Here is a 13,170-nt window from a genome sequence, read left to right as displayed (position 1 = left end):
GCATAAGTGCTGTACAGACAGCATGAGCTGTGTTTTGTGCTTAATGAGGAGAGGGGGCGGAAAAGAGGAGAAGGGGTAGAGAGAGAGAAAGAAATATCTTAGAAATGGCCTTAAGGTACAGTATTTCACTGCCTCTCATTGTGGAGGTGTAGGAGTTTGCCTGAAGATGTTTTAATCTATGTGTATTTGTGTGTGCATGTGTGTGTGCATGTGCACCATTATTTTTTTTATTTTTTTTTGCAGACTTTTACACTACGTAAGCTGCATCTCTAAAACCTAATGAGATAAAAATCTTTGAAAAAGCTCAGAGGCAGAACTGTTCAAACCCTAGTGCCTTTTTTGCCTGTAATCAAACCTGAGATCTCACTACCCTGATGTCACTAGAAATTTGACTTAGAAGTGTACTCGTTCTCTCTTTCTCTCTCTCACTCTCTTTCGTCTTCTTTTTTTTTGCTCTCTCTATCTAAATCTTGCTCTCAGCATGCTAGAGCACCAGTGCTGGACGTTAGGTTCTTTGAAGACCCCCTAAGTGTCTGCTTCTGCTGATTTCTCCTCACAAATTTAACTGCCTTGTCCACACAAGCTCCTGGCAGCCGAAATTGTATCTCAGCCATCCAGCCTGGCTGTCAGAGTCGACATGGAGCCAGGAATAGACGTGATCTCTCCCTTCATATTTCATGGTCGAATTGCATGCACTTGTGTATGACTATAAATCTCCTTTAACATAAATTTGATTACAAATATTGTGCCTTTCATGCTTTTTAAAATATACCAAATTACCTCTTCCTCTCCGAGTGGTGGGGCTCTGTGATTCCAAAAATAGTGTTCCCTTGGCTTCAGTCAGCTTTGCTCAGTGGGCGGTTGTTATTTTGTTGTTGGTGGTGGTGTTTTTCAAAATATCCTTCTCACGAACCCCATGTAAATGCAGCGAATCGTTTGTACTTGACGCACTGGAGTGAACCCATTTGGCTGCAAAGTGCATGGACGAGGAATCAGAAAAACACTTTAACGGGTGTTGAATCTAATGAGATTAGTGGAGAGGCTTACGCCGACATGGCACTGAGATAAACAGCGATAACACAATAATAACTCATTATTCCTCTCGTCTCTGAATCGACACAAGTTCCAGCTCACTGGTGTCTCGTAGGTTGTGTTGGGCGGTGCATGACTGTCTGGTTTTCTTTTTTTTGTTTGTTTATTTGTTTTTTATTTTTTTACAGTGCAGGGAGAAAATGAGATGTGAGTGATGTTTGCTAGTGCTGTGGTTTAGGAAAAAAATGTGTTTCCCCTAAGCCTTCTGTATGAAGGTCTGGCAATGGAAAGAGGGCAAAATCTTCAAGCTAGAAGGAGAGAGTGAGAGAGAAATAAATACAGGAAAAAGTAGACTTCAAAGCCATAACAAGAAAAATATGCTGAAGTAGTATAGCTCATCCCAAGTACTTCATTCAGCTAAGGCATGCCTATTGTTAACTGCAGGCATGATTTACATCACAACTGGTGGAAGATGATTTTCAGACATTTTCCACAAAAATTCTAGTACAATGTACAGGGTTAAACATGCAGGTTGGACTTAGCCTAGGGCTGTAACGCTATGGTGGTGTCAGTATCGTCCATACTAATTGGTACTAATGTTCACATACATGTTTTCTCTTTCTCTCTCTCTCTCTCTCTCTCTCTCTCTCTCTCTCTCTCTCTCTCTCTCTCTCTCTCTCTCTCTCTCTCACACCCCTCTTTCTCTCTCTCTCCTACGTTTCCTATTGGCACTAGATTTTCAGAAGTATTTGAGGTACAAATATTTTTCGGGGAGACTTGGCATATCACAAATCACTCCTGCTATCACTCTTCTCCACCCACTTCACCCTGCCTGCACTCTTTTCTTCACTTCTCTAACACACTCTCCATTACTTTGCACTGTTAAACCCCAGGTACCTGAACTCCTCCACCTTCACCACCTCTTCTCCCTGAAACCGCACCACTCCCTTGCCCTCCCTCTCATATACACACATGTACTCTGTCTTACTCCAACTGACTATAACAAATTCACAAATTATTCAATTTCACTTATTGTCTTGCATTGTATTAATGCCAGCTGTTTCATGTCGAATGAATTGAAATATTTGCACATTCAGGCAGTAGTGTATCAAAAATGTATTGCATTGAGACACCAACTCAATATATATATATATAGGTCTAATGGTACAAGTACTTTCAGTTCAGGTACTTTAGGTTCAGGTACTTAAAAATTCTTTGTTACCAGGCTTTCAGTTCGGTACTGAGTACAATCCTTTTTAAATGCCGAACATAGTTAAAATCTGAGTTCCCTCAAGTTTGACTTGACTTCAGTGCATTTTTTTTTTTTATTAGTGTTAAACTGTAGAACATACACAACAATGCCAGGGGTATAAAAAAGAAATTAGAGTTGTGCGCAGTGTCACTGTGGCTACTCACTCCGTACCGGAAATAAGATTTGTTTTGCCGATTAAAACGCAAAAGAATCCATAGGAAGTGGTTAGCGGCTAATGCTAGCACTATGGATTCTTTAGCATTTTATATCCAGCTTTAAGAATTGGAGTGAATGAATGAAGGATGGAAGGAATAAAGAAATTTGTTAAAGTATTTTTATTTTTATTTTATATTAAACACGCATACATCGGCCCAAATAAGGTCTAACAAATGTATTTTTTCCATTTTTTTTATTTAATCTATTTAATTTGTGCTAATTTAATTGATTACTCAATTTAATAAATATAATAAAAGTGTATTGCATTAATTTGATGTTATATATATTTAACCAAGCAGGCATTTTATGTAAAAAAAAATGTAAAAATATTAACTGTGCCAATGTTGATAATCACAAATGTTACTAATAATAATCTGGGTTTTGCATTTCTTTTCCCTATCTGTATTGAAATTGAACCGAACCGTGACTTAAAAACGTTGTACGTACCAAAAACGTGAATTTCGTGTACAGTTACACTCCTAATATAGATGCGTTTCTAATCATTATCAGTAGTAGAAGTTAGATTCATAGTAAAGTTTAATAATGTATGAAGGGAGTGGCAGAATACACAGAGCATCTTAAAGAAAAAGCTAGGAAAAGAGGAGTTACAATAAAAGATAGGAGATGTGATTGAGGGAGCGGTGAGATAGACTTGGATTGGAAAGAGCAGTGATTGAACTGAAGGCATGTTGGAAGATTAGTACAGTACAGAGTAGAGGTCATGTGGCTGATGAGCACTTGAGAGTGTGTGCTATCGACTGTGGGGTGTCGTGCCGTGATTAGCGGAAGATATTGTGCTTGTCCTGTCTGAGAGACGCATCGATCCAGCAGGCCAGATTCTGTCGATTGGATCATTCTCAGCCATCCATCCTCCATGGTTGGTGAATAAAGCTTTATTTGTGCTGGATCTCTCACTCTTTCTCTCCAGCTTCAGGCTGCTGCTGTTCTTCACCCAGGTTTTGAGTTGTGCAAAAGATGGAGTTCTAATGCATTATTTACCTTTAGAATAGCTGCGAGAACATGCAAAACTCCACACAGATAGTAAGCAGAGTTAGGAATTGAACCCTGGGCATCATGGCTGTGAGTCCCCAACACTACCTGCTGTGCCACCAGATGCTCACATGTTATTAAGTTGCACCCTTTGGCAGGAACTTTGTGTTACCATGGCAGACAGATTTTTATAGATCTTGCTTCAGGTCATTACCATCTACACCAAGAAAACATACATTTCTGTTCCCAGGAAATGACATCCAGGAATAATGACTGCATGTAAGAAATACTGGCTGTTTGGACTGTAACACACATACAATATACTTACCAACCACTTAAGGTTGTTGGGCCTGTAAATTCAATTATCTAATCAACCAGTTATGTGGCAAAGCACATATATATATTTTTCCAGTTATCCACTGTTCAGTATTGGTGAGCCTTCGGCCACTGTAGCCTGTTTTTGGCTCACAGAATTAGAACCCCATGCGGTCTTAAGTTATTGTAGCCCATCTCATTCAAGGTTTGATAATTGTGCTTAGTGATATATTTTCTGCCCACCATGGTCGTAGAGAGTTATTCATTTAGTTATGATTATTCATTTAGATGTGAGTTTCTGATCTGCATTGTTTTATGCATTACTCTGCTGCTATGTGACTGGCAGATAAAATAATTGCATGAATGAAGAAGTGTGTCAGTGTTCCTATTAAAATAGCCAAATAGAATTTCTACTGACATTTTTCATATTAAACGTAAACAAAAGAAAAATTATTTTAGTTAAATTAAAATTGAAGATAAAATAGCTCAAGCGAATCACTTTAATGACGACAATTTCCCTTATTTATATGTAAAGATGCAGTATGGCATTCATATGGCAAAATGCACTCAGAAGTGTGATTCAGCAGTGTAGTGACCCAGCTGATGGCATCTCATGTCATATTTGATTGTTTTTTATCCAGTACACTGGCGTGGTAAAACAGCATCAGGCATTATAATCCCCTAGCTCATTTCACAGGGTGAGGGGAAGCGTAGTGTGTAATATTCTATTATAACTCATGGGACTTGTGTTGCTTGATAAATTGGGAGGAGAGTAATGTGTGTGTGAGGGGGTGGGGGGTGCACTTTTTGCCCTTTGTGATTGCAAAGGAATTGATCTACAGCTATTCTACAGTCTAATCTATAGGTAGGACATGTGTGGCATTCCAGACATCAGGCCTAACCCTGGAGACAATTTGCTGCATAATGGGAATTTCTGTGCTGCTGTCTCAAAAACAGGGGGAGGGATGAACATAACACCCCAGCAGGTAGCTCCTTTACTGCACCTTAGTTTTAACCATGTATGTCGTAACTATAGAGACAGGTATCTAAGTCAACGGTAGGAGCCAAGACAAAGACTTCCTTACTTGGCCTCTTAGAAAAAAGAAAGTGGAGCTGTTGCCAAAGCCTTGCAAAAACAGTAAAAACAGGCGATGAGAAGAATCTGGATTGTATGAGCGAGAGAGAAAAAAGCCCTGATGATAATGGCACATTGGACAGAACAAGAGATGATCCCGCTGTGGGATCCCGGTCCTCCATGGCAATCAGAGAGACTTGAGGGAATTCACATCCACTCTGGGAAGACAGCTCAGAGGAACACTCCCAAAGTGCTGTGAAGTTAAAATGCCATAATCAGTAGTGAGTGCAAAAGTGCTAGTGTGTGAAGCAGCCAGTGGACACTGGAGAGAAGCTTATGAAGACAGGAGCTCCTGATGCTTCTCTGAGATGAGGGGTTTGCTGTCAATGCTGCTTTTTGCTCAATTTGACCTTACATTTAGGGAAAAAAACTATTCGCTCCTTGTCAGTATGGTGGTATTTTCCATGGTATATATATTTCAGGGTATATCTTTACTGTCTATATATTGGTGATTCTTGTGCCTTTAATTAGCTTTAAAGATAAGATAAGATATGCCTTTAAAATAAAAGTACTATAAAATTACATTTCATGCATACTAAATGCCTTACTAAATAAAAGATATTCAACAGGTACATCCTGGGTTCTGAGGGTACCATTCCAGCATCAAGGAGAGGTATCTTTTTGTTACCTGTAATAAGAGTGTATGCTGCTGCTCTGTATTATTCTGCAGGAAATAGTGGTGAAATAATATATTGCAAAAAGAATATTGTAAAAAAGAATAGTGCTTGCTTTTGCACCCCGATCAGTGATTCTAAGTGTGTTCATCAGAATGCTCTCGGTTGATGTGTTGCAGTGCATTGCCCACATGTTATGTGATGTGATGTGATGTGATGTGATGATACACATGGTGCAAGGTCACTGGTTTGTATCTGTTGTGAAATATCTGTCATCAACCAATCACAACATCTGCTATGCAGCCGGTTAACTAGTGTCTTGAGAGGAGGAGGCAAGCGGTCGAGGTCGACAAAGCCCAGGCATGCAGCAGCATTTTAGCTGGGCCAAATGAGTGATTACCTCCCAGCTCCAGTCATAATTCACCATGACCTCAATCTGCCAGCAAAGCCACTAGCTGATGGATAGGCCTGCAGGTTTATGCGCTCAGCACCCATGTCAAACAGAGCCTCAAGGCCCCTCTATTTGGATCTTATACAATGCAAACATAATAACACAATCCTAAGTGTTCATTATGACACCTAATTTGGATTTTTTCATATTCAATAGATACTCTTGTGAGCACATTTATTACAATGCATTCACCTAAAAAGTATATCATGATCATTAATGTCAGTGGGGGCCAATATAACAGTATGAAAGTTCTAGCTGGGAAGTTTTATTTTAGAAATACACTACAAAAATATCTGACAGCATCATTCCCCAACCACAAAGCTTTAGTTTTACCATAAACAGCTCTGAATAGACAGGTCTGGAATAGGTTTGTTAATGTACACAAGTACAGTGGCATCTTTTTGCCTTGTTCTTATTTCTACATAGCCTACTGTATGGAAATCAGCATATTTTATTAATAGAAAGGTCGTTCCTGAAATCTTCAGCTTATTTTTATTCATCAGGAAAAATGTTGATGATTGCGGGTCTGTTTTTTATTTTGGGACTATCTATCTATCTATCTATCTATCTATCTATCTATCTATCTATCTATCTATCTATCTATCTATCTATCTATCTATCTATCTAAGTAATGTCAAATCTAATTAGAAACTAAACAAATTATGGAAAAACAACTTAAATGTTATTGTACATACAGTATTTAACCAATGTGCCTATTTTCTAATAGTTTTATAACAAAATAGGGGGACATCCATTTACAGACACAGTTTTGAGTCTGTCTCACTACAACCTTCTGATCTGATGTCATGTTAATGCGTTGTCAATAAAAATTAAGAAAATAATAATTATCATAAACAATAAACCTTCTAAATGAGGGGAAATAATATATGGTTAAGCATTTGATGAAATATTTGATGAAATATTTATAACATGGGTATTTCAATTTCTATTGTGTTTCATGTATATATAAAACTTTTCTTTAGTTTATCCCCAAAAAAATTATCTGTAGCACTCTAAACTTATATATTTTTTTCTTTTAAAGGTTGTTCCATTAAGTATTTCTTAAGGTACTGCCAAATACTTAACTATCATACATTTATTATTTAGTTATAGGATAATAAGATTTAAGTTTTTAAAAGCAAAGTGTAAGCACAAGGATAATTTTGTATTGATAAAGAGCTGGGCACATAATTAAAAGCACAAAGTGCTTTATGTGCAGGGCAATTTCTCAATCAGCAAGTAATTTGTATGTGCTGTACTTTGGCGAGGTGACCCTTACCTGGAATAATTACTTCAATCAATCAGTGAGTCACCGAGGCAGTGTTGATGCTCCTCCATAGCAGAAACAGACATGGTTACACAGGGGACAGGAATGTAGCTGGCAATAGAGTAAGTCAAATATGGCTGCTACTGCCTCTGGCCATTTGGCTAGTCAAGGGATGCAGGTAAGGGACTGAAAATAATGCCTAAGGTAGTTTGTTTTTTCTTGGAGGCAGGTAAAGGGTTGAGGGTTTGGCTTACAGTTGTGTGCAAGATACTGCAATCAAAGGTTTAACATTCCCATGATGTTTCACAGGGCTTCCAGCAGCACACAAGAAACAGAGGGATATTAGGTCAGTCTATAAGAGTGAGGGCAGGGACAGATTTGCCACTATCTTGGCCCCAAGGTGGCCATCTTTCATCTTGCACATACTGTGCTAATGCTTCAGAGAGCTCGACCATATCCTTGACATCTGCTCAGCTCACTCGGGGAGTATGGCCTCTGTCCTGCCCAGAGCTTTAGTTATGGAGCTTCTCCAAGAAGCAAAGTGCCCCACAACCCACTTTTTCACAAGTGTATTCTCATAGCTTTTATGCTTGTGCACACAAACACTCATACTCATACTCAGTCTCTGATCCAACCTGTACTGTCTTTTAGGAGTGTTCCCAGCATTGTAGAGAAGGCAAAATGCAGCATGGGTTTTTTTCAGTTCTCCTCAGCTCAGGGAATTTGGTACAAAAACAAAACTTCATTAAAAGTGTACACTGTACAAACCAAGCAATGTTTGCACTGGTCCTTTCTTTCTCCACCATTTGACTCGTAAAACGTTATCTCACTGCAAATGAGGAGGCCTAAGTGGTTGGCAAACATTGTCGGTGTGCGCTGGGGCAGTGTGGCGCATGCAGGTCTTCAGATCAATTGTGCAATCAGGTAGGAGATTGCCCTGAGGAGGCTGAGCCAGTAATCCTTTAAGAGACTAAACTGAAAAAAGTGCATTGCTGCAGCAAAAGTGCACCTTCTTTCAGAACTATTTTAGGCAGCAAAATGTGTGCAAGCTCATATCTTTTGATCATTTCCACAGCGTACAAGAGCCGTTGTACTGTAGTAATACAGGCGTATGTGCATATTCTCCTCTGTATTTATAGCCACCCAATATCAGTGCATGTGTAGGCAAACTGCTTTGGCTCCGTCTGCCGCGGAACTATCATTGTGGAAGAGTGGTTCGTAGTACTACTGAGCAGCCCACTGCTAAAGGGAATTGACCCGCCAAAAGAATTGGTACATACAATAGAAAGCCATGCCGTTCTGTACCTACACAAAAAGCTAATGCTGCATTGCTTTAGCAAGGGGGGGTGGGGGGTGCATGCTGTGATGGATTTTCACAAGCAGAAGCTTTGTGTGTTACCCACAAAAGAACTCTAGTCCACCACCCCTTTCCACCTGAGAAATTCCTGGTAGCATATAGAAACTTACCAAATGTTCCGTATTAGCATGGCCATCTGTCCATGTGTTTGTTAAAAGATTATATTTAATCATGCTCCACTGTCTATGTAGAATTGCCAAAGGACAGGAGGATTAGCTTTAGACAGAAAATGAAAATAGAAAAGTTCACTGTTATAGGATACTGTTACTGGTTATTAAAGGATGTTGTTACAATCAGTCTTTGCTCAAAGTATTATTGTTTTGCAGGTCTGTTTCATCGTGCCATCATTCAGAGCGGGTCGGCGCTATCCAGCTGGGCTGTCAACTACCAGCCTGTGAAATATACACGTCTGCTCGCAGAGAAGGTGGGCTGTAATGTGCTGGACACCATGGACATGGTGCACTGCCTGCGGAAGAAGAACGCTCGTGAGCTAGTGGAGCAGGACATCCAGCCTGCACGCTACCATGTGGCCTTTGGGCCAGTGATTGATGGTGATGTGATCCCAGATGACCCAGAAATCCTTATGGAGCAGGGAGAGTTTCTCAATTACGATATTATGCTGGGCGTCAACCAGGGTGAGGGCCTGCGCTTTGTGGAAAATGTTGTGGACTCTGAAGACGGTGTCTCAGGCAATGACTTTGACTTCTCCGTCTCTGACTTTGTGGACAGCCTATATGGTTACCCAGAGGGGAAGGACACCCTGAGGGAGACTATCAAGTTTATGTACACGGACTGGGCTGACCGAGACAACCCAGAGACCCGCCGTAAGACGCTTGTCGCTCTCTTTACTGACCATCAGTGGGTAGAACCATCAGTGGTGACAGCTGACCTGCACGCTCGCTATGGCTCCCCCACCTATTTCTATGCCTTCTATCACCACTGCCAGAGTTTGATGAAACCCGCCTGGTCAGACGCAGCACATGGAGACGAAGTACCATATGTTTTTGGTATCCCCATGATCGGGCCTACTGACCTCTTCCCTTGCAACTTCTCCAAGAATGATGTCATGCTCAGTGCTGTGGTTATGACCTACTGGACTAACTTTGCCAAGACTGGGTGAGTGCTGCTGTTTAGTAAATTATTCTACGAAACAGTATACAGAGCTCAGCTTGAGGCTGTTGGTGTTGTTGGATACATACAGTACATCATGAAGGTCATAGAAAAAGAATGTAAGCACCAGTAAAAATAAGAAAAAAGCACTACAACTCACAAAATACATTTTAGATCATGTGTAGGAATATGTACATAAGATTGAAACAAGGAGTGAAAAGAGAGAACTATCCAGAAACCGAATGACATTCTGGCTCGTGGCAGTATCGATCAGCTCAGCTCTCTGCAGTCGATCACTAGCTCCCCAGCTGACTTGACTTTTTTTCTCCTCTTCTTCGGCTTAGTTTTGCCCAGAGCAAAAGCATTATGGATTTGTATGAGCAGACCTTGTAATCAGGTCTAACAAAACAAATGTAATTTGATGACCACTGTTGCTAGTAAAAACATTGATCGCTCATGCCTCTGGATGCATAAATTTTTTTGCTGTTTTGCCATTCTTAACAAAATGGCATTGCCTGACATTTATAAATCATTCTCCAAACGGATGAGAATACACAAAAAAAGTGAAGTGGGAAATAAGATAGAGTATAAGACTTTTAGTTGGATTGCAAAAATAAAAAAATAAAAAAAACTGCAAAATACTCTGAAAAGCCTCCAGACAAACATCTGTCTGGGCAAAGTCACACAGCTTAAGGGCACTCCACATTTCTTATTTTAATTTCAGATTCTGGCCACAAGAGTACCATCGTGAACAACATATTTTATGAGAGCATGGAACACACTAGACAGAAGTAATCTTCCACAACTATTCAGGAAAAAAACTGAAAATGAAATTTTCGCTGTCTTCCTATTGAATATTTCGAACATTATATAGCACTATCTTGCAATTCCTCTGTGACACATAGTCCTTAAAAGCCTGACTAAACTTGAATAATCCTGGCCTGGTGACCCCATGGGTTATCTTGTTTCCATGACATTATTTTAAGTTATGTGTGGAATATTAGAAGGCAGCCAAGCTTAGAAAATACTACGGATTAAATATTTGAGAAGCTCAAATCTTAGATCTGTAAGGAGCTTATAATGACCTCTAACCCAACTTGCCCACTGACCATCCTGCACTCATCACACCTTGCACAGGGACCAAGTGGCGCTGTTGAATTTGCCTCCAACAAAATATGCCACTATCAAAAGATCTGTTAATGCCAGCTGTTTAATATTAAGCTGACCGAGATTCTACCACTGCGATATATCTGATAAATGTGTAATACATTAGTTTCTTTATTTAAACATGTGCGAGTGCACGTTAACAGCATGTATCATTCCCCAAACTGAAAATTCCACTTTTTTGCTTTCAGGCGTCTTGAGTCATTTCAGTAGTAAAAGGGCATGAAAATTCCCATTTGGAAGAGAAGACATCATATTTTACAGACAAATCAGGATTGAAAAAAATAACAGATAGATGCACTATATGCTAGTCACTTATCCTAATGGAATATTGATATGAGAACCAAATTTATTCAATTTATGTACATGATTGATTGGAAATAGGGAGTAGACTATTTCCTCTACACTGAATCAGCCATGCAGGGATTGTTTTTTTATCCCATGTCTCTTGAAATCTTTTTGCCCTTTTTCTTACCACACCTTTAGCTTTATGATAGAAAAAACTCCCCAGAAAAACACTGTTTTTAAATTGAGATATTTACTATTGTATTCCCTCCAGCTGTTTTTGCGCTATTTTACACCATCATTTCTTTCTTTTTTTTAATAGCTTTAGCCTACAGTAAAACACCAACCATGCTGTTCTGTGCAGGCATAGTTGGTTAGATGAAAAAGTGTTTTTGGGTTTTCTTTTATCATTTGCCTGTCATTTCACAGAGTGCAATTTTTTGTTTTTGTTTGTTTTGTTATTTTTTAATAGTCTAAAACTCCAGATTAAACTTTATGAAATGACTGGTGATATTGCTTATGTGCAGAGAATGCCAACTCGTCCCTTTATGCATCAGTTCACATTAAATATTGTCAATCAGGTTACACTGTCAAAACAGCAGTGGCAATTTTACTTCTACTAATCGTTTACACATAATTAGCACCTCAATGTTAATCTTTTCATCACCGCGCACCAGCCTTGTGTTGTTATTTATTCATTTAAGCAAAGTATCGAACTCTGAGTGCATTTTTGCTTGGCTGAAAATTCAATTAGCAGCGCCTTCACTTAACACTGTAATATACATCTTCTACCTTGTCTTATTTTGGCTCAAAACACATCTTTCACATGATGTAAAGCTTGATATAAGGTTGGTAATATAAAAAAAAAAAATCAAGACTCTGCTGCATCTTAATGAGGGAATTTTTTGCAAGCCAGTGCACTCAGACAAAGAGGAGACCACACTCAAACGTCAGCTGACCCTATTACACAAGGCCAACCTGTTCTTTCCCAGGATTGGAGCTAATTACATCCTACGTCTTCTGGCTTTGTCTCAGCCGAGACCACTGCCAGGCCCACTGTGGTTTAAAAGGACTCATGTATGGTCTGTGTAACTGCAACCTTCTTGGATGTCAATACCTTCTTAGTTAAGCCCAGCTACTGATAGTCCAGTTACAGACAATATGCTAATTAGCTTAGGCTAAGATAACTGTGGCTGGTTACAGAGTTTATTAATCTGGGAGCTATATTGTAACAACAATGCAATGATATAATTATAGCTTTTCTATTAAAACATAGTTCTACAGTAAAAAAAAAAAAACTGTTCTACAGTACAGTAACATCCTGAACTAATTGGATACTGTATTACTGACACTGATATTTTTCCTATTGTATATATATATATATATATATATATGATATTGTTCCTATGTGTTGGGGGGTCTCTGTAGATTGTGAGGAACTACCTGCTAATGGACAAAAGTTATAAAACACTATGGATGCATGGGTACATGATTTTTGGTACTCGCCAAAACTGATTTTGAAGTATCAATATCAGTTTTGGCGAGTACCAAAAATAACAATTGAAGGTACCAAAAAGTCAATTTTCATCATGCATCTTTAACACATCTTCAGAAACATAGGCTGCTGGTCTTCAACTAACACTGATTTTAAATTTATGAGTTGGCTTGGATCGAGTAGGTATGCAGTTAAAAAGAGTAGGATTTGATTAAATTTAGAAAATTGCTTATGTAAAGTAGTTAGGAAAGTAGCTTTAATTGTTTTCATTGAATGGGAATGCCTCACTGTCAATGATCGATAATGGCTGATTGTCCAAACCTATATACTAGATAAGTTTGGTTATTTTCACATAGTGTTTGTTTGTAGATATTTATCTGCATTGCCAGCATTTTCTGCTGTTTTGGTGCTAGAAAAGGACTCATCCTGCTGAGTTTAATATGTAAGATATTTGACCAGTTTGCTTTTACTGCAGAAAGATGTTCTA

General features: G+C 39.0%; 1 protein-coding gene across 2 annotated transcripts in view; it reads left to right on the top strand.

Moving 5' to 3' along the window:
• The window catches only part of nlgn3a (neuroligin 3a), a 157,487-nt gene that overhangs the window by 131,034 nt on the left and 13,283 nt on the right, over positions 1 to 13,170 (top strand). For both annotated transcript variants that reach the window (XM_083560273.1, XM_083560274.1), the window contains one exon: positions 8,956 to 9,745. In XM_083560273.1, the coding sequence (XP_083416399.1) occupies positions 8,956 to 9,745 (790 nt within the window). The remainder of the gene's footprint in view (positions 1 to 8,955; positions 9,746 to 13,170) is intronic.

This window comes from Silurus aristotelis, assembly GCF_946808225.1.
Source record: "Silurus aristotelis genome assembly, chromosome: 14".
Classification (NCBI taxonomy): Eukaryota; Metazoa; Chordata; class Actinopteri; order Siluriformes; family Siluridae; genus Silurus; species Silurus aristotelis.
Note: the sequence above shows the minus strand (reverse complement) of the source record. Positions and strands in the feature narration are given on the sequence as shown.